This window comes from Diospyros lotus, chromosome 6 (assembly GCF_014633365.1).
Source record: "Diospyros lotus cultivar Yz01 chromosome 6, ASM1463336v1, whole genome shotgun sequence".
NCBI classification, from domain to species: Eukaryota; Viridiplantae; Streptophyta; class Magnoliopsida; order Ericales; family Ebenaceae; genus Diospyros; species Diospyros lotus.
The window spans coordinates 16,001,578-16,023,579 of record NC_068343.1 but is presented as its reverse complement, the minus strand read 5'-3'; the positions used below and the strand labels follow the sequence as shown (position 1 = coordinate 16,023,579).

Sequence of the window (22,002 nt, the reverse complement as noted above, 5' to 3'; positions counted from 1 at the left end):
CAAGGGAATGATGCGATAAATTTCAACCCCATGCTCATGTGGAAAAGTTTATAAGATGACAGTAAATGAAAATAATTGATATGGTTGTTTTCCATCACATAGTTGATATTGTGAGACCAACCCATACACTTTTCCTCAAAAAAACATCAGACGAGATAGTGGCTAATTCAGAATGAAATGCAGCATGACTACCTGTTTATTTGGTCAATATACATGGAAAAAAATGACAACAAAAACTGATTTTGGCTGGTGTAATCCACCAAAAAATTTGACCTCAACCTGAATCTTAACCGGGAAAACATTTATCTAGGGGACTATTTAAATATTTGTGAAATATTAGACTGTCAATTAAATCAATATTTCCATAATCAAAAGCACTCTAAAAGACTTAACAGTAGATAAATAATACCTGTTCAGGAAAGTAATGAATCCAATCAAAAAGACAACATATACTTTGAAAAATCTCCTTAACGTGGAATATGTATGTCATAACAATATAATAGCACAATCTTCAGGACATTAAAAATAAAATAAAACCAAAAACAACCTGGGGTAATGCAACGGACTTTGCTTTCTCTGTCAATCTATCGAACAATTTCTCATTTTCCTCATGCAACCTCTGGAAAAAAAAAAGGAAAAACACAAGAGTATGCAAATTAAATGTTTTATGTTCAAAAATAAATACACAATTAGTTGGCAAGTGATAATTAGCTCAAACTAAAATCCAACAATGGAATAAAAAACATATATATACTTATGAAATGCGCATCTTAAAGTACACTGCTGAGAACATGGATCAATATCAGTAGCATTGAGGCAACTATTCATTCATTTATTTATTTTCAAAATGCCTATACCACAACTTGTGGTCTAGCCCTTTAACATGGAACCTATACAAATACCACTGTGAAATCTTATATTTACACACATTTGACCAAATACACTTAAGCTTGCAGCAGCCAGCACTCAACTGCCAGGTAAATCAAGTTCCACATCCATAACAAGATATTCCTTGTATCAAATAGGAACAGATTGCTTATGGCTGACACCAAGTAAAGATAATAATTTTTTTCTTTGTTAAAGACAGATTATAGTTTTACTAGCTAGCACATCAGAGTGCAAGAAAATCAGCAGCTTAATCTCCAAGTTCAGTAAGCTACAAAGGGACAATAGAACTAAAAAAATATACAGTGTCTATATCATGGTTTGCCAAATAAGGATTACAGTAAGCATAAATCATCTAAAATTGAACCTTAAACATTTTCTATCCCGCAGCAAGGTTATTAAAATTTTGTGAATGACAACTAAAATAGCAATGTCTACAGACATGGAGGATTAAGAGTAATGGACCTCAATAAGTGCATCACGTTTTAATAGTTCTTCTTCTAGTTTCTTGGTAACTGCAATAGAATCCATCCCATCGTTGCTTGTTTTAGAAATTGATTGAGCCACAGATGAGTCTGAGCTAACCTCCCTGGCACGAAGAGCCTCATTCAATTGTGTCTCAAAACCTTTTAGTTTGGCCTACAAAAGGTAAGGTACAAAAATAATTAAAATTAAGACAAAATAATTATCACAATAAACCAAGGCTGGAGCTTGACAGATCTTGTCATGGTGCCAAAGTGTTAATGCATAAGCATAATTACATGCATTAAGATATATTAGCACAGGCTCAATCGACATATAATGTTTAAGGTAAAAATAAAATAGGAAATACAAGAACCTTTTGTTTTTAAAAAACTATACTACGTATTTTTTTCCTTGGTATAAGATATTAGGGGGTCATCCTTACAAAAAACTGTACATAATTCAAAATATCACACGAAAAAACCATAGTGTATATAAAAAATCTTGAAATATACCCCCCCCCCCCCCGTGGGGGGCGTATGAAAATGTCAGGGGGAGGGGGGTATGAAAAAGTCTTGAAAGGTAGGGAAGTAAATGAAAAAATCTTGAAAGATAGTTTTGGGTGGGGGGGGGGGGGGGGGGGGGTGTTAAATGAAAAATGTTTAAAAGTTCCAAACAAAGCTCCGCCTCTGACAACAACAATAGTAATCAACCACACAGAAGACATACTGTAAGTTTCATAACTTACGGAAAATACATAGTCCAATAGGTTAATGTAAAAAAACAACTTGGGCAAAGAATAGAATATTCTTTGAAAATAAGTTAATGGTACGAGACAACTACTATCATATCAACAAACAAAACATGGATAGCATGCAAATTTATAAGGCTGCCTTCCTGGAAAGGTTAATCAAGATTAATTATATCGAGAACATTATTATTAGATTCAAAGGCCTACTACTTTCTGGCTGAATGCTGAACTTATACGAACCACTCAAAAAACCTACCACTCTTCCAGGAGAGTAGAGAAGGACAGCAAACTAAAATCATCCCCCAATAAAGGAGCCCAAATTAAAAAGGTGGCATTATAATACCCTACTCACATGATGCACATCACGCATGCTATTCATGCATGTTATAGTTATAAGTGGCCATGCTCCATACATTATTGGTGAACTACTTCAACTGGCTGGTCCAACTGGAATTGGCAACCATAGATTACCAGAATCAGACCAACTGCTTGCTCAACCACAATCAACAAACACCCTGTTTACACCTTCAGACTGGACCATCAATACACTAGGCTTTACCATCTTCAACTTTCCAATGTGAACCGTGTTAGACATTCTGAAGTGTAAGAAGTATAATTTTCCAAGAAGTTTATCTGGTGAGCTTGTCAGTTTATAAAGGATCACCCACTTTATTGCAGTTCCTTTTTATTTATCTCTTATTTATAAAAAATAATATTAAAAAAGAAATAAAATTCCAAGCAGGGAGCATAATGAGACTTTGAACCTACATTCTCCTGTTGCTTAAAAAGCATGCCTGCCCTTTTACGAACACTTGCATAATTAATATGTTTTGCCACAAGTTATTAAGCAATTAAAACTGTTGAGGAAGAAATCTAGGTGGAAAGAGGATAAATCTGAAAAACATGCCTGCCCTTATCTGTTGTTTTTTGTATTTTAAACTCCTAGATTTTAGAGATAGATGATAGTTAATTTTCTGTATTTAAAGGTATCCTGTAACCCAGTTATGCGTGTGAAATAGTTTGTATCATTCACCCCTATTACTTAGAGTTTGTTATTCCTAAATTCTCTAAGTTTGTTCATGGTGTCAGAGCTACCGATCCAGTAAACTGCATACAAACTGTTCAAGATGGCTAGTTCCTCGCCAACTAGTGAAGCCTCAACTATTTTCCCTACAACCTCTCGATGTTTACTTCCAACTGCTGCCCCTATTACTCTAGATCACCACACCCTTCAAATCACCCAACATAAGCACAATGGGACCAATTTTCAGGAGTGGTCCAAATCTGTCTTGTTGGTTATGAAAGGCAAAGGGAAAGTGGGATATCTAACTGGGGGGATTCCAAAACCAGATCCTGAAGCTGCAACCTATGAAGCATGGGATGCTGAAAACTCCATAGTAATGGCTTGGCTCATCAATTCCATGGAGCCAAAGATAGGAAGGACCTATCTGTTCTGCAAAACAGACAAAAGAAGTATGGGAGGCAGTTCAAAGCCTTTACTCAAACATAAAAAATACAGCACATTGCTTTGAGGTTCGATCGGCCATAAGAACTACTCACCAAGGAAATCATTTGGTAACTGATTACTACAATATGTTATCTGAATTATGGCAAGAGATGAATTTGTTTTATGACATCAGTTGGGAGTATACAAAGGATGGGGTGAAGTATTCTAAAATGGTAGAGAAAGAAAAGGTGTTTAACTTCCTACATGGGCTGAATTTTGACTTAGATGAAGTTAGAGGAAGGCTATTAGAAACAAAACCTTTTCCATCTATCAGGGAAGCTTTTACTGAAGTTCGGAGGGAAGAAAACCGGAAGAAGGTAATGCTTCACGCATTACCAGTGATTAATAACCAAAGTGTATCAGCCCTTGTTTCTAAACCAAGAACAGCACCAACTCAGAGAGAATCTCATAAAGAAAAGCAATGGTGTGATCATTGCCACAAGCTCTACCATACCAAAGAAACTTGCTGGAAAATACATGGGAAGCCAGCAAATTGGAAAGGGAAAGGTTAGAAGAAGCAACAAACATCCTATGCTGTGGATGCTGAAGAAGGTAAAGTTGCAAATTTTACTTTAACTCCAGATCAACTGGAATTTTTGCAATAGTTTTTGAACCAAACAAGGGTTACAAAACCATCAGATTCTGTGAACATACCTAATCCAACAGCCTCCCTTGAGAAACAAGGTCATTTTCATAAGTGCTACCTCTCTAAATTGCTGAATATGAATGATTGAAGGGAAATTCTATTCACAGCGAGGGTTTTACTCTCCGCAGCCTTTCCCTGCCAAAATTTTTTTATCATTTTTCAAAAATTCTATTTTACCCTTCAGTCACCCGCACCATATCATCTTCCTTCCCTTTTTACTCTGCACAGTCACTCCATCTCTCTTTCTCTCTCATTATACCCATTTCTTTCTCTCTCACACCCATCTCTCCATCTCTCTCTCCCAATGAGCGCACACACAAATATGTATATATATATACAAACACACACACACACAAATAATTTATTATAATAAAATAAAATTAAAAAAATACAAATAAATTAATTAATTTTAAATATCTGTATTTTAAATAATTATAAATTAACTAATCATAAACTTTTTAACTAATTTTAAATTTTAAATTATCGTGAGTTAAATTTTTAATACTCAAAAAAATTTAAAATTAGTTAATTTATCTTATTAAATTACTTAAAGATACATATACTTAAAATTAGTTATTCAATAAACTAATTTAATAAGATATATATCTTTAAAAATTAGTTGAATTTATTTAAGATATATGTATCTTCTTAAAAATAATTTATTAAATAAATTCAACTAATTTATTTTTAAAAAGAATTAACTAATTTAATTTATTTAAAGATAGATGTATCTTTTTAAAAGAATTAACTAATTTATTTATTAAATAAATTCAACTAATAAGATATATGTATCTTTTTAAAAAGAATTTATTTTTTTTATTTTTTATTTTTTTAATATAATAAAAAAATTAATTAAAAAAAAAAAAAAAACCTTCCCCAAAAACCAGCTTTCGGGAAATGCTGGATTCCCCAAAAGCTGGCTTTCGGGGAACGTTTTAATATTCAAAAAAAATTTTAAATTAGTTCATTTATCTTATTAAATTACTTAAAAATACATATACTTAAAATTAGTTATTCAATCAACTAATTTAATAAGATATATATCTTTAAAAATTAATTGAATTTATTTAAAGATATATGTATCTTTTTAAAAATAATTTATTAAATAAATTCAACTAATTTATTTTTAAAAAAATTAACTAATTTAATTTATTTAAAGACGGATGTATCTTTTTAAAAGAATTAACTAATTTATTTATTAAATAAATTCAACTAATAAGATATATGTATCTTTTTAAAAAGAATTTATTTATTTGAATTTATTTATTTTTTATTTTATTTTATTATAATAAAAAAATTAATTAAAATAAATAAAACTTCCCCGAAAGCTGGGGGTCGGGAACGGCCCCGAAAGCCAGCTTTCGAGGAACCCAACGTTCCCCGAAAGCTGGGGGTCAGGAACGCCCCCAAAAGCCGACTTTCGGGGAACCCAGCGTTGAAAGATACATTAAAAATTGTTAGTAAATTAGAAAATGTTAGTAATTTTTTTGGGGGGGGGCGGGCGGGCGGCTGTGGAAAGCAATTTTATCGCTGTGAATAGAAACACACACACACAATGTAAATATACACACTCTCACACACACCTATATAGATATATATATATATACATACGCATGGTCGCAGCCATGGAACACTTCTCCGACCAACAGCTTTCGGGGAACCTAGCTTTCCCCAACCTCTGGAGGTTGGGGAATGCGAGGGCTTTCGAGGGCGTTCCCGAACCCAGCTTTCGGGGAACGTTGGGTTCCCCGAAAGCTGATTTTTGGGGAAGTTTTTTTTTTATTTTAATTAATTTTTTTATTATAAAAAAATAAAAAAATACAAATAAATAAATTCTTTTTAAAAAGATACATATATCTTATTAGTTGAATTTATTTAATAAATAAATTAGTTAATTCTTTTAAATTTTTAAAAAGAATTAACTAATTTTAAATTTTTTTTGAATATCAAAGCGTTTCTCGAAAGCTAGCTTTCGGGGAACCAGCGTTTCCCGAAAGCTGGCTTTTGGGGAAGGTTTTTTTTTATTTTAATTAATTTTTTATTATAAAAAAATAAAAAATATAAATAAATAAATTCTTTTTAAAAAGATACATATATCTTATTAGTTGAATTTATTTAATAAATAAATTAGTTAATTCTTTTAAAAAGATACATCTATCTTTAAATAAATTAAATTAGTTAATTCTTTTTAAAAATAAATTAGTTGAATTTATTTAATAAATTATTTTTAAAAAGATACATATATCTTTAAATAAATTCAACTAATTTTTAAAGATATATATCTTATTAAATTAGTTTATTGAATAACTAATTTTAAGTATATGTATCTTTAAGTAATTTAATAAGATAAATTAACTAATTTTAAATTTTTTTGAGTACCAAAAATTTAACTCACGATAATTTAAAATTTAAAATTAGTTAAAAAAATTATGATTAGTTAATTTATAATTATTTAAAATACAGATATTTAAAATTAATTTATTTATTTGTATTTTTTTAATTTTATTTTATTATAATAAATTATCTGTGTGTGTGTGTGTTTGTATATATATATACATATTTGTGTGTGCGATCATTGGGAGAGAGATGGAGAGATGGGTGTGAGAGAAAGAAATGGGTATAATGAGAGAGAAAGAGAGATGGAGTGACTGTGCAGAGTAAAAAGGGAAGGAAGATGATATGGTGCGGGTGACTGAAGGGTAAAATAGGATTTTTGAAAAATGATGAAAAATTTTGGCGGGAAAAGGCTGCGAAGAGTAAAACTCTCACTGTGAATAGAATTTCCCATGATTGAATTGTGGATACCAGAGCCTCGGACCATATGGCCAGATCCTTGAATGAATTGTCTGACTACAGATAGTGTGATAGGGATATAAAGGTAGATATCAAAGGTTAGTAAGAAGGTTGATTTATTTATCTTTTACACAACCTAATATCACATATGCAATGAGTGTAGTGAGTCAATTTATCCATTCACCCACTAGCAAACATCTTAATGCTACTTACCATATCCTAAGATACCTTAAAGAAATTCCTGGTAAGGATATTTTATTCAGGAAGAATAAAGATCGAGGAATTCAAGGGTTTGTGGATGCTGATTGGGCAAGTTCCTTAGAAGACAGTAAATCCACCTCTAGGTATTGTACTAAAGTGTGGGGTAACCTTGTGACATGGAAGAGCAAGAAACAAAGTGTGGTAGCTAGAAGCAGTGCTGAGACAGAATACCGAGCCATAGCTCAAGGTATTTGTGAAGTAATATGGCTAGGGAAGTTTATGGAAGACTTAAAGGTACCAAATTCCAACCCTACGAGGCTATATTGTGATAGCAAGTCCGCCATAAGTGTAGTAAACAATCCAGTCCAACATGACCGGATAAAGCATGTGAGAATTGATAGACATTTCATTAAGCAAGAGATTGAAGATGGTGGTATAAATCTGGTGTATATCCCTACAGGTCTACAAGAAGCTAATATTCTCACCAAGGAAATGCACAAACAAGGTTTTGAGCTGATTAGAGACAAGCTAGGAATAGAAGACATCTATTCACCAGCTTGAGGGGGAGTGTTGATGAAGAAACCTCGGTGGAAAGAGGATAAATCCGAAATATTAGGGAAGAAGATCAGGTTGATCCGAAATAAGAGGAAGAAGATCAGGTTGAATCAAAAGAGGATAAAGGCTACAACTTTCCTAAGAATTAGGAAAAAAATTAGGAGAAAATTTCTCTTCTTATCTGTTGTTGTTTTTTGTATTTTAAACTCCTAGATTTTAACGATAGATGATAGTTAATTTTCTGTATTTAAAGGTATCATGTAACCAAGTTATGCGTGTGAAATAATTTGTATCATTCACCCCTATTACTTAGAGTTTGTTATTCCTAAATTCTCTAAGTTTGTTCAAAAACAAGTGAAACATATATACTCTTATACCAACAGCTAAACCACCAAGTAAACTAATAAATTGTGAATCAATACCTTCACCAACTACTGTCCAATTCAATTTGATAACTATGATTCCAAGCTTGCAACCCCTAAATGTTATTTCCTGATGTAGCTTCAGTTACAATATGCTCATGTGGATAGTGTTTACGATTATAATATGATCCATGTTGAAGCAAGCATCAAGCATGAGAGTAGGAAAAAACTATTTTAATTCTGTGTTTGCTTAAGGACACTAGGTGACCAGTGAGAGCTTACTTAAAATGCTTGATGAAATCTACTATGGGTTAATGAAGGCTAAATTGCTTAATAACATCTACATGGGTTAATAAGGTGCTGAATCACCTCAGACTAATGTGCTAGTCTTGTGAGGAACTAATCCCCATCAATTAAGAATAAGTATGATTAATTATTCACATGAACATAAACATACACATTAACAGAAGCATAGTTATGGAAATGGAATAGCAGATCCAGTGAGTGAAAGAAGCCTATCATTTTTATCCTTGAATGCTGTTAAAGGTTGTCTCGAGTATATGGTATAAGAAGAAGATGATGGCAATAGCAATGAATGATGTCAGTTTGCTAGAGTTCCTTTTGAAGATTTTAGATAGAAGTTGTAACCTAAATTGTAATTAGTTATAGTTTGGGGGTTAAACTGTAAATATCTATAATATTCATTGGGACATCCACCCACTATTATAAATAGAAAGCAAGGGGTAGCAAATGGAGAGAGAGTTCTCATTTTTTCTGTTTGTAACGAGTGCTGATTGTTTCTGAGAGAAAGGCTAGGGCTGTTAGCTTTGTAATCTTGGGGGAAAACAATTGGGGCGCTCGGGAATAGAAGGGAGAGAAGGGCCGCTACTGTACTGATCGTTTTCTGGAAATAAAGACTGCTCTCAGGAGGATCTTAGAGGCTGGATGTCATTCACATGGCATGAACCAAGATAATCTTGATGTTCTTGTGGATGTGTGGTTTGTGTTTCTTGTTTGGTTTAATTCTGTTTTCTATTTTATTTTCTGTTGATTCTATTAAATCTGTTCCTTAGATTAAATCCGTGAGTGTGTGAGAGTAAGTGTGGTAGAATTTCTATCCAAGAAATTAGTTCCAGCAACCCTAGATATAACAAATGCTTAACCTATTTCTACATCAAGTAAGCTGCTGTAGCCTCAGATGGCATCTATAAATTTTCATCTTCCGTTGCTCTATCAATAAAATTATTTGTTCTTTGTTAGCATGCTAAACATACATAAGCTTCACTTTCTAATACTTCCAGAATTGACTTTTCTCATTTGGGTACATTTCTTATCAATAAATTCACAGGGCAAGTTCTTATCACCAAGAATAATGGCACGATTCTATCTCATTGTTTCAAGAACCATTAAGGGCATACCTTATTAGATGTTGGACTTGGACATACAACAATTGAATGATAAAAAATAAAGACAAAAAGATGCATGAAAGACTAACAATTGAGGGAAAAAAAAAAAGACATGATAGATAAAAATTTCAACACAAATGCATTAAGATCTAAATATAATAGCAGAGAAAATTAAAGTCAAAATATGACCAACCAGCAGAGTTTGAATTGTCGATTCACGTTGCTGTATCTGCAATTTTTGTTCCTGTTCCAACTGCAACAGTTGTGCGACCTGATTTCTCAGTTGTGCATTTTGATCCTTTTCTATCTTATGTTTCTCTGCAAGCATGATGTTTTCAGACTGCATGAAGTGAGAAATAGAGAGCAGTTAGGAAGATGCTAGCCAAACAAGGGGAAAACTAAATGCAAGGTAACATCTAAATAATCATAAGAATGAAAAGTTCAGACCAAAAAGCAGCTCTGTCACATGCAAGTTGTCAATAATCTGGCAAGCTAAATTAAAAATATTAAACAATTTGACGATATAAAGGTAGGTATCAGATGAAAACAAAATGGAAGGGCTACTAAAATGTAATTACTTGTTAAAAAACTTAACCGCAACTTACACATGTCAAAACAATATCCCCTCGTCTATAAGTTTGATATGCTAGTGCTGAATTGAGAGTTCTCTGTTTTACTTTTTGTTTCTTCCCCCCCCCCCCCCCCCCCCCCCTTTCTTGGGGTCTAGGGGATTGTTCTAGGGGATTGTGCACAACCAGATCTCAGAGCAGATAGCTTCACCAGTCAGAGTGTTGTCATCATGCCACTATCTTAGCATCTTAGATATTTGAACAAGGTCAAAAATCAGGGAACAACCTTATATAATAATGTTAAAACTAAAACTAGCATATTAGTAAGTGCATCACAAACATCAGGCTCATCAAAACAACTCCCACCAATGAAACAAAAAAGAGGACAAGATTTCCAGAATTTGACGAATCTACACTTATCAAGTTATCAACTGCTAAAAACTTTAGCTGAAAATTTTGGTTATTTTAAGATGAATGCATCACTCTAATAAAATGCCTCGAAGGTGTTGCAATGCCTATGAAATAAAGAATCAACCAGTCATTTTTGACATAGCCAAGATGAATACCTCAATAAAGCAAGGAAGCAGAAAATAACTATAAAGAAAGTACGAGGGAGAAGGGGGAGAAGTGGTGGTCCAAGGGAGTGGAGGAGGAGGGGGAATTGACAGTTTTCAGGGGATCGGCATTGTCACTGAGAAAGTGTGAGAAGTTATCCAGACTTTTCAATTGAACAGTTTGGCCTTCGGGTCACCGGGAGGGTCAGAGAAGATTTCAAGATTCTTCTAAGGGTCATAAGGAGTTGAGAAGGGCCTCTTCTGTCTTTATTGACTTCATCCTGAGGTTAGTAATCAGCATTGAATAGCACATTTGCAAAATGCAAAAGAATAGTGGATATTGATATACCAAGAAGAGTTAGATCAAGGAGTAAGCTCAAGTTCACGTTTGTTCTCTTTACATCAGTGGAGGAGGTTGGAGAGCCAATTGTTAGTTCCTAGGGCTCGCCGAGGGTTTGTAATGGAAATTGGAAGGGATTGAGGGATTTAGAGTCAGAAATGGAGGGAGATTAGAACAGAAAGGGAGGGATGATGAACAAAACTGAGGGAGAACACGAGAGATTGAGAGACAACAGAGAATTGAGAGGGAAAATCTGAGATTCAATTATCATTCAAAAAATTAACATTCTCTAAGTGATACAGCCTATTTATAGGCTATTCCAACCTATTCAACTGAAAGGTACAAACTGTTACAGTAAAGTACAACTAAAAAGAAATATATCTAATATCTATTACTACTATACCCTTAGGTCATGACAATTTCCCCCTCCGTGAAAGAGTTCTTGTCCCCAAGAACTTGCAGCAACTAGCCCACTGCTTCAGCCAATCCCGACTTGCTCTTTTTCTTCCTTTCCATCCTCCAATCCTTCCATATATAATAGTTGTTTCTTGCACCAGTGGCCTGGGCTAAATTTGTCTCTTTTGTTCCACCGAAAGAGAGTTGGCTGAATTAGGGTTAGTATAAGCCCTAAGTTTTGGATTTCCTTCCAGCTGCAGACTGTTTGTAGAATGAATTTCAGTTAGGAGCTGGTGCCTCTTCATAATGGCTTCTACAGTCATCTATAGTCTTGCACTTTCCGCAGCCTGTTTGGCAGACCTTGGTTGCAACATTTTGATCGTTGGCCTTAGCTCTTCGTTCAAGCCACTGATAAAGCTCGAAACAAAGTAGGCTTCGCTTAAATCGGAGTTGAGATTGATCATTAACGGCTTAAGTTCCTCAAATTTCACCTAATATTGTTGGATGATGCCTTTCCCTAGGAGGAGGAAAGTCAGGCAATATCCTTACCTAATTCTGCCTCGCAAACATCATCATGAAATTCTGCATCTGTTCACGAATTTGGCTCCCAACTTCCTCGCGTAGACCTCTTACTTCCTCGCAAATTTGGCTGCCAATTTCCACGCGCATCTGACTGATCACTCCATTAAATTTATTCTCTATCACCTCTTCCATTGATCCTATACGGATCTGTAATTCCAACACAGAAGCAGCCACCTGCAGCAGTTGCGACTCCATCTGCTTCATATTGGTTTCGTCAACCATGGCTAGATCGCACGAGTAGGACAATTCGAAGGCCTAGGATCGACTCTGAACAATTCTCCTGAGGATTGAATAGCAATCGCCAATGATCACGATCACCCGAATTCCACCTCCAATTCCGCCTTACTCACAGCCTACTGCAACCACCTAGGGTTACAGAATCTCCTGAACCTGTGTCACTTTCCTTGATCAACTGTAAAAATGTTTGGAATCTCAATCAAAAGCCGCTTGCAATTTCGAGCCGATAACTGCTTTCCTTCTCAATTATGATCGATCTTCGATTTCAACAGCCAAGACCAATCGAAATTGCCAGAATTCTTGAATTTGTCAACTCTATTGAGTTCACCAAAATCACACAAATCACTACTCAATCAATTCCACCAAGAGTCGTTGGAATTCACCTGGCCTTACATTGCTGCCAAGATCGCTTGACTTATCTACCAGAATTGTGGGAATCACAACCAAGAAGCATAAGCTTTGATAACAAATTGTTAGGTTTCTAGGGCTAGCCTAGGGTTTGTAATGGAAATTGGAAGGGATCGAGGCATTTAGAGTCAGAAATGGAGGGAGATTAGAACAAAAAGGGAGGGATGACGAACAGAAAGGGAGGACAGGGGAGATCGAGAGAGAATAGAGAATTAAGAGGGAAAATCTAAGATTCAATTATCATCCAAAACATAAAGTTCTCTAAGTGATACAGCCTATTTATAGGCTGTTCCAACCAATTCAATTGAAAGGTACAAACTGCTACAGCAAAGTACAACTAAACAGAAATACATGTAACATCTATTACTACCATACCCTTGGGTCAAGACAGCAATTAACAGGTGTCATAGTCCTAAGGGCAATATTGTAATTGGTTCTTTTTTCCCACTTTTAGTTGTATTGTTGTTGGTACCTAGCAGTTATGGCAGTTAGGCTATCTCGAGTGGTACACCCCGGAATTGTTTATAGATGGCTATAAATAAGCCATATCAGAGGATGGGGATCATGTTGTGAATGATATTGATCTTTTCCCTCTCTCTCTCTCTCTCTCCCCCTTAATTCAAATCTTCCTTCCAAATTCCCTAGAATACTATTGAGATTACCTTGCCAGATCCTACGGGTCTGACAATTGGTATCAAAGCAAGGGGGTCTCAGGCCAATGGTTGAGACTAAATCGCGATCAGTAGTTGCTAACCGATTTCCAGTGACAATCGGGAACTTGGGATCCTATGGATGAAGACATGGTCCCCCTGGTTCCCATTGAATTTCGTTCAGAGGATGAGCCTTACAGAGATCGTATCGATTCTTATCAAAGAAAGACAAGACTAACTGAAGCCGTTCAAATAGGCATAGGGCAACTAAATGGTATTCTTGTAACAATTGGGCTTATGAATTTTTAGTTTATGGGGGTATGGGATCTGTAATCGGGGAGAAAATTACTCATTTGATCAAGTATGCTACCAAAAAAATTTCTACCTCTTATTATAGTGTGTGCTTCCAAGGGTGCACGCATGCAACAAGGAAGTTTGAGCTTGATGCAAATGGCTAAAATATCTTATGCTTTATATGATTACCAATCAAATGAAAAACTATTTTATGTATCAATCCTTACATCTCCTACTACTGGTGGGGTAACAGCTAGTTTTGATATGTTGGGGAATATCATTATTGTTGAACACAATGTTTACATTGCATTAGTGGGTAAAAGAGTATGTTGAGTAATGAATTGCTTCTCTCAATACACAATCTCACACTCTCGCACCAAGAACAAAATTAATAACAAGAAAACAATAAAACAGAAAGTACAAGAGGCCAAGAACTTATCCTGCTTCATATCATCAATAACTTGATGATCCTACATCCAGATTGAAGAAGCCGACAAAATCCACTAACCCAAGAACACAATCGGTACCTACACTCATAGTTCTATTCTCTCTGAGATTACAAAGACTAAATTCTAGGCTTTTCTCTCATTGTACACAATATGATGAAGAAGTGAAATAACATAAGCCAACCCTCTATTTATAGAGGATAGGGGCGGCTTTTACAAGGAATATAACATAAACCAAAAAAACTAACAAAAACTAACTGTTACATGGTAGTTACTTGTTGCAACTGTTTCAGATTCATAAAACATAAAATAAAAATACAAACTTCCCATTTCTTCTACGCCTTTTAGCACCGCTTGATGACTTAACTAAATGCAAACTCTAATAATTTCTCCACCATTTGCATAAGTTTAGTCTTCAATGCCTTCAATCTTGAGTAGATACCTGTCTCTCCTTCTTCAACACATTAAGCTTTAACTGCTTAGTCACCTCGGGGCTACCTGGAGTAGCTCCAAGCAATGCTTCATCTTGGGTATGGGAATTGCCTTAGTGAATATGTCTATTGCATTATCATTCCCAGCAACCTTTATCAAACTGATTTCCTTTCTATCCAAGACCTCCCTGATGAAATGGTGCCACACATCAATGTGCTTGGTTCGCTCATGATGTGCTTGGTTTTTAGACAAATTTATAACACTCTGGCTGCCACACATTAGTGTCGTTTCTATAGAAGTTCCAAGTAATTCCCCTGTCAATCCTTTCAACCATAAGGCTTCTTTTATTGCCTCTGAAATTGCTATGTATTCTACCTCAGTGGTTGATAAGGCTACTACAAGTTGTAGACTTGCTTTCCAACTCACTGTTGAGTCTCATAACTTGAAAAGATAACCAGTTGTGAAACCTTCTTCTATCCAGATCAGTTGCATAGTCAACATTTGAATATCCTACAATACTTGTTACACCTCCTCCACTAGCTCCACCATAGACCAAAACTGTATTAATTGTTCCTTTTAGATATTTGAACACCCATTTTACTGCACTCTAGTGTAGCTTTCCTAGGTTTGCTATAAACCTACTGACAACACTCATTGCATGAGCTAGGTCAGGCTAAGTACATACCATAAGCTAGGTCAAGCCTAGCTCATTCATCTCAAATGTTGATTTTAGATCCAGCTTTAGTTGTTGTATTTCTTTCCCAGATTGGCTAGCAATCAACATATCATCAACATATAAAAGGAGATAGATCGAACTGTTGTTGGACACACGCTTAGAATACACACAATAGTCATATGAGCTCTTGGCAAATCCCTGACTTAACATAAACATATCAAATTTTTTATACCATTGATGTGGGGATTGCTTGAGTCCATATAGGGATTTTTTCAATAAACACACTTGTTCTACCTTTCCTTTTGATTCGAAACCTTTTGGCTACTCCATAAGGATTCTTTCATCTAGTTCCCCATGTAAAAAAGTTGTTGTTACATCCATTTGCTCCAAGATCAAGTTTAATTTGGCTGTCATAGCAAGTAGAACCCTAATAAAGGTATGTCTAACAACTGGTAAGAATCCTCGTTGAAGTCCACTCCAGGGACTTGAGTGAAGCCTCTTCCCACCAACCTAGCCTTGTACCTAGGTTTAGCATTGCTTCCAATCCCTTCTTTTATCTTGTATAGCCACTTACAACCCACAATTCTTTGTCCTTGAGGCCTATTAATCAGAGTCCAAGTCTGATTCTTTCTCAAGGAATCTATTTCGGACTTCATGGCTTCAATCCACTTACTTGAATCCTTAGAGTGAACAACCTCTTCATAAGTCAAGGGCGCATTCCCAATTACCTCTGATGCACTTGTTAGTGCATACGATACCAGATCTGAAAATCCATACTTTTTAGGTGGTTTGCTTTGTCTCCTTTGCCATCCACACTCTCCTCTTGAGGATCAAAATCCTAATCATCCATTGTATCCTCACTCCCTTCTTGCTGATCAAATTCCTGATTAAGTGAGGTGTCAAAGTCATTTTCTAGGACTCTGCCTACCACTCAACATCTACTGATTTTGATGTAGACACTAGTTTCTCTTGATCATCTTTCTTAAGACGCTTAGCAGATAAGTTTTCATCAAAGGTAATATCTCGGCTTACTAATATCCTTTGATGTCCAGGTTCTAGGTTCCAAAGTTTATACCCTTTTACTTCTAATGGATAACCAATGAGAATACATTTCTTTGGCCGGGGTTCCAATTTTCCTTGTTTTATATGTGCATATGCAATACACCCAAATACCCTCAAATGCTCTAGGTTAGGTTTATGCACATTTCGTAAGGAGTCTTAAATCCAATTGTTGCAAATGGTGATTTGTTATCATGTATGCAGCAGTTGTCATGGCTTTCCCCCAGAATGCCTTAGATAGGTTTGCATGAAATAGCACACACCTCACTCTTTCTAGAAGTGTTCTATTCATCCTTTCTGCCAAGCCATTTTGTCTAGGGTTGCACAGGGCAGTTAGGTGTCTAATTATCCCATTTTCCTTGCACAATTTCGTGAATTCCCTATTGCAAAGTTTGAGACCATTGTCGGTCTTGATTGTCTTAATGCTTTTTCCTTTCTGATTTTCAATCATAGTTTTCCGTGTCTTGAAAGCCTCAAATATATGATCTTTTGACTTCAAGACATATATCCAAACCATTCTTGAGAAGTCATCAATAATGATCATTTTCTAACAATACTTTGCCTCCATTTATTTCCTGATAGTTCAAAAACCAGTGTTTATTTGGTGTCATGTGATATGAACATCCTGAGTCTATAATCCACACTTCACTTTATGATTTTTCCGACACAACTAAAGCGTCTGAACTATCATACCCAAATTCACAAACTGAGGCTCCACCATCAGTGTTATTTCTTTCTTGAAAGTCCTTTTTCCATTTAGGACAATTCCTCTTAATGTGTCCATCTTTATGGTAGTAATAACATTTTATCACTTTCCTGCCACTTCTGGATTTAGATCTTGATCTATCTCCCACCCTTGGTTTTCTTCTATCTGACCTAAGTTTTACTGTGAGGGCATCACCTGATGGATGTTTTCCCTCTACTTTGTCTTGCAGTTCTTTAGAGTTAAGTGCACCTATTACATCATCTAGTGACAGTGCATCTCTACCATGCTTTAAAATGTCAACAAAAGTTTCATAGGATCTTGGCAGGGAATGAAGTAAAACAAGAGTTTTGTCGTCGTCATCATACTTAACATCTATGTTCTCTAAATCTAGGCAAAGTTTATTAAAATCGTCTATACGATCTTGTAACTTTTGGCCATCATGCATTTTAATGGTGAAAAATCTTGCCTTTAGGTAGAGTCGACTTGACAACGACTTTGTCATGTAGAGACTTTACAATTTCAGCCATATCTCTGCAATAGATTTCAGGATCGGCGTGTTGCAAGCCTTCTTCAAGATTTCTTTCTTTTGATCCGCCGTCAAGGTCTTTTAACATCTTTGATTCTCCTTCCAGGGCTTCCTCCAATCCAAAATTCCCAAGGAGAGCCTGCATTTTCATTTTCTAGAAAGCAAAATCATTATGCCCGTCAAACTTTTCAATGTCATACCTTGTGACGGATGAGGATGATGCCATTTCTTGATTCGCCAATTATGTCTTGTCTTCTTTAGAATGATTCTTGATTGCGAAACCAAGCTCTAATACCAAATTGTTGACTAATGAATCGCTTCCCTCAATACACAATCTCACACTTTTGCACCAAGAACATAATTAATAACAAGAAAACGATAAAACAGAAAGTACAAGGGGCCAAGAACTTATCCTGGTTCAAATCATCAATAATTGGATGATCCTACATCCAGACTGAAGAAGCCGACAAAATCCACTAACCCAAGAACACAATTGGTACATACACTCACAACTCTATTCTCACAAGCTATTCTCTCTGAGATTACAAAAACTAAATTTTAGGCTTTTCTCTCATTGTACACGATATGATGAAGAAGTGAAATAACATAAGCCAGCCCTCTATTTATAGAGGATCGGGGCGACTATTACAAGTAATATAACAGAAACAGAAAAACTAACAGAAACTAACCATTACATGGAAGTTACCTGTTACAACCGTTACAGATTCATAAAACATAAAATACAAATACAAACTTCCTAATTCTTCTACGCCTTTGAGCACCACTTGATGACTTAACTAAATGCAAACTCTAATAGAGTAATTGAACAAACATTGAATAAAACAATTCCTGAAGGTTCACAAGGGGCCGTATATTTATTCCAAAAGGGCTTATTCAATCTAATTGTACCACATAATCTTTTAAAAAGCGTTTTGAGTGAGTTATTTCACCTCCACACGTTCTTTCCTTTGAATCAAAATTCAATTAAGTAGAGTATTAGGTTCAATTATTTTATTTGTAGTAAACAAGCAGTTATTTTATCAGAATCCACATTGAAAATCAAAATAGAAGGTTAAAATTGCGGATAATTGTTTTTTACTAAGATTTATGATTATTAATATTATTGATTAGTAATTAGGAAGCTTCTATAAAATGAAAAACAAAAGAGTGAATTCTTTCTTTTGTGAAATTAGGCAACTAAAACGAATTTCATCTTCCCTTTTTACGTATTTATATATTGTATAATTAATTCAAATATAGATATAGAAAATATAGAGTTTTGTATCTTTTTATATATCTCGAGAATCTCATTTAGACTAAGAATCCCTATTGGCTATTGGATGGGATTCTAACAAATCTTTTGGTAATTTGTAAAAAAAAAAAAAAAATTCTTTATTAAATTCGAATTAGAAGACAAGAAGAAAAGAGGAAGAATAATAAAATCAATTATCATAGATATTTTTCATGCCGAAAGATGAATAAGTCCATTTATTTAGTTCTACATTCCTGACCCTATTGGGACTTCACAAAGGAAGGCTTCAGTCTTCAAATTTAATAGAAGGAAGGTAAGGACTATTTGATTTACTTATCAGAGAAGGAGGTGGAAAGCTAGAAATAATCAGCCTTCTCCAAGTCGGGTTAGCTCTACTTTGAAAGGTGGTATGCAGAATAGTAACAATTTGAATAATGAAATCCAGTTGCAGGAGTTTTCTGGCAGACACGTGGAGGACTGGGAAGTTTCTTTAGATATTATTGCTGCGGTGAAGGCAACTTGGTTTATTAGCAAAACCCTGGGACTGTCAGCTAGGAGTGATGACTCCAGTATTCTGAATTTAATTATTGCTAGGGAACGTGTTACTCAAGTGGAGAGGGATGAGATGGTAAGAGCAGCATCTGAGTTTTCTTTATAAATGATTTTGAGGTGCAATATAGTAAGCTGCTTTTCAGAATTTAAGGCTTGTGGTGTTAGGGGGTCAGGGAATGATATATGATTGCCTTGGGCAGATTGGAAGTATCAGAACAGATTCTGTTTTAATAATTTCTACTCCAGGTCGGATTTTGTGGGTCTTTATTTATTTTAAGTCAGTTTAAGGTGGGGTTCAAAACTCAGTAATCCATGCCTTCCTTGGCTTCCCCTTGCTGTGTCTCTGATAGTTTGAAGGCTGTCCTAAAGGATGAGTGCTTTGAGTTGAGCAGAAACAGTTTGTTTTCTCATCCTTTCATGAGCAAATGCGGTTGAACTTGGAAGCAATGGGTCTCCGAGGCCATGTTCCTGTTTCCGAATATTCGTGCAATCAAGCTTCAGGCCAGTCATCAGTCTCTCCTGGCTATTTTTCATTGTCTGGGGTGATTAATTCTCTATGTATCTTGGTAGCAATTCTGCCACTCTGGGGGTTTTGACTTTAGTATCTCATTCTCTATCTAGTTCAGGTTTCTCAGGGTTCTTCATATTAGGTAGTGTGGTTGTATTGCTGCTTCTAGTGGACTTGCTTTTATGCATTAATCGAACCCTCTTTCAAAAAGAAAAAGTTATCAACTGCTAAAATGACTAAAATGGCATGCAGAGGATCTATCAATTAACAACTCTTTACATGAAAAGGATGTTGGAATTAATAGATAAATGGCTCTATAAGAGTAAAGCAATTCATATTCAAAAACAGTGTCAAATGTAAAAACAAGTGATATTGCACATAATAAAAAAACTAAGCAAAAGTCAGATGTCACAAAACCTTTAAGTCTGACTGCAGTGTAAAAGAAACTCTCCAGGCCTTTTGAACTTCATTGAAGAGTAGAACACACTGATCATTTGCATCTTTCAGAGCTTCTTTTAGGGCCAAAGCTTCTTGCTTCAGACCATTAACTTCCTCCTCTTTTCCATACAATTCCATGCGTGTGTCATTTGCCTAGATATTCCAGACCAGAACATAGCAGAAGAAAATGTGTTACGTAATTCAGCCCTCACTAAAGCATTAACATGTTTGCTTCCTAAGTTAAATAGAAGAAAAAACTGAAGGTGTAGTTATCACATATCAACTTCTAGCTGGAACTATAGATAGCCCAGTGTGCTGGAAACCAAGCCGGTTTCACCCCGCTCATGAAACACTGGCTTAAAGTTGTTGATTATAATGGGGAACAAATTAATTCAACATAAAATCTATATCAGGAGAGAAAAAAAAAATCAGGAGAACTTACAATATCTCTCCATTTCTTGATTGTATCTCTATTTCCAAGGCTTAGTACAGCATTCCGAGCTCTGGCAGAAAAATTGAGACATGACAATGTTGCGGATAAATTTGAAAGATTGGGACACACATTAACAATCATCAACGTTTTTGAGCTTCCACCTACAAAAAAAAAAATAATAATAATAATAATAATAATAATCTAAATTGGAATAAGACATCACACTCTGGGACAACCAGAAACCAAACAAATTGCATGCATAGATGATTGCAGATACAAAACCATGCATTGTCATTTTACTGTGGCAATATGGGCATGGATCTAGCAACTTTTGATGCCTTGATTCCAGTATATATCCATAACAGGAGCTTGAGGACAAACCATAAGTCTCATAATGCAACACATCAATGTGCAGAAGTTTAAGATTTAAGAGCAGTGCATGACTGTGGAATCCCTGCTTAAGTTAAGGGAAACTGATTTTATTTTTTGATGGATAACTTGACAGAGTAAGAATTCAAGTATCAAACATTTACCAACCAGAGTACTTGCTCATTATCAACCGAATTGCTATCTAAGAACCCTAGATTCAAAAGACAATGCCCATGTAAGGAAATGCATGTCATGGCACAGAGAGTACATGGCGATAACTTTTTTATACATAATTTAAATTGATATTTTCTTGAGATGGTAAAAATGTGAAATAAAAAGGGTGTTCTCAATGCATGAGGCTCCTCGTTCTGCAAGGGTTGGGAGAAGTTCATTTTGTCTGCAACCTTATACTTGCTCTGCAAAGAAGTTGTTTCTACAATTGAACTCATGACCTTCCAATCACAAAGAAGCAACCTCATTGTTGCTGCTAAGGCACACCCTTAACTGTGAACATGTTCGTCAAGCAATCAAATTCCATTCAACCAATGAAGATATACCCAATGAACAAATAATAATACATGTTTTTGTTTATTCTTGTTTTAAACAGCAAGAAATTGCCTTTTTCATATTTGGAAATAAGTATGAACTGAAATCCCAAATAACTTTTCCAGAGACTCAATTCACAAACAAATTGATGAATTAACAAAATGACATAGTTATGTTCTAGAATGTTTAAAATTAAAAACCCTAAGCAGGAAGAGATTTAATGGTGTAAATTTCACAGTTTTTTAGTCTTATTAGTAAATTGCTCAAGTTATACCTTCCAAAAATGAAATTGTTCTATGTGCCTAACGAAGGGACACATCTGTCACCTCAAATGTGCAAGACTAAGAAATGATAGTTGGAAACACATCAATACATCAGGAAGTGTCAAGTGAAAGCCACATCTGTATAGGAGTTTTGAATGTCAGGCTTACACCACATGTGTGCACAACACCATCTATAAG

The 22,002-nt window shown here is 35.2% G+C and overlaps 1 protein-coding gene across 8 annotated transcripts in view; it reads right to left on the bottom strand.

Annotated features, from left to right (window-relative positions):
* Positions 1–22,002, bottom strand: part of LOC127803916 (kinesin-like protein KIN-14B) — a 116,891-nt gene that overhangs the window by 78,965 nt on the left and 15,924 nt on the right. For 5 of the 8 annotated variants that reach the window (XM_052340539.1, XM_052340541.1, XM_052340542.1 and 2 more), the window contains 5 exons: positions 20,636–20,787; positions 20,173–20,346; positions 9,762–9,908; positions 1,351–1,524; positions 548–619 (listed from right to left, as the gene is read on the bottom strand). In XM_052340539.1, the coding sequence (XP_052196499.1) occupies positions 548–619; positions 1,351–1,524; positions 9,762–9,908; positions 20,173–20,346; positions 20,636–20,787 (719 nt within the window). The remainder of the gene's footprint in view (positions 1–547; positions 620–1,350; positions 1,525–9,761; positions 9,909–20,172; positions 20,347–20,635; positions 20,788–22,002) is intronic. The other 3 variants (XM_052340545.1, XM_052340540.1, XM_052340544.1) reach the window with 3 other exon arrangements.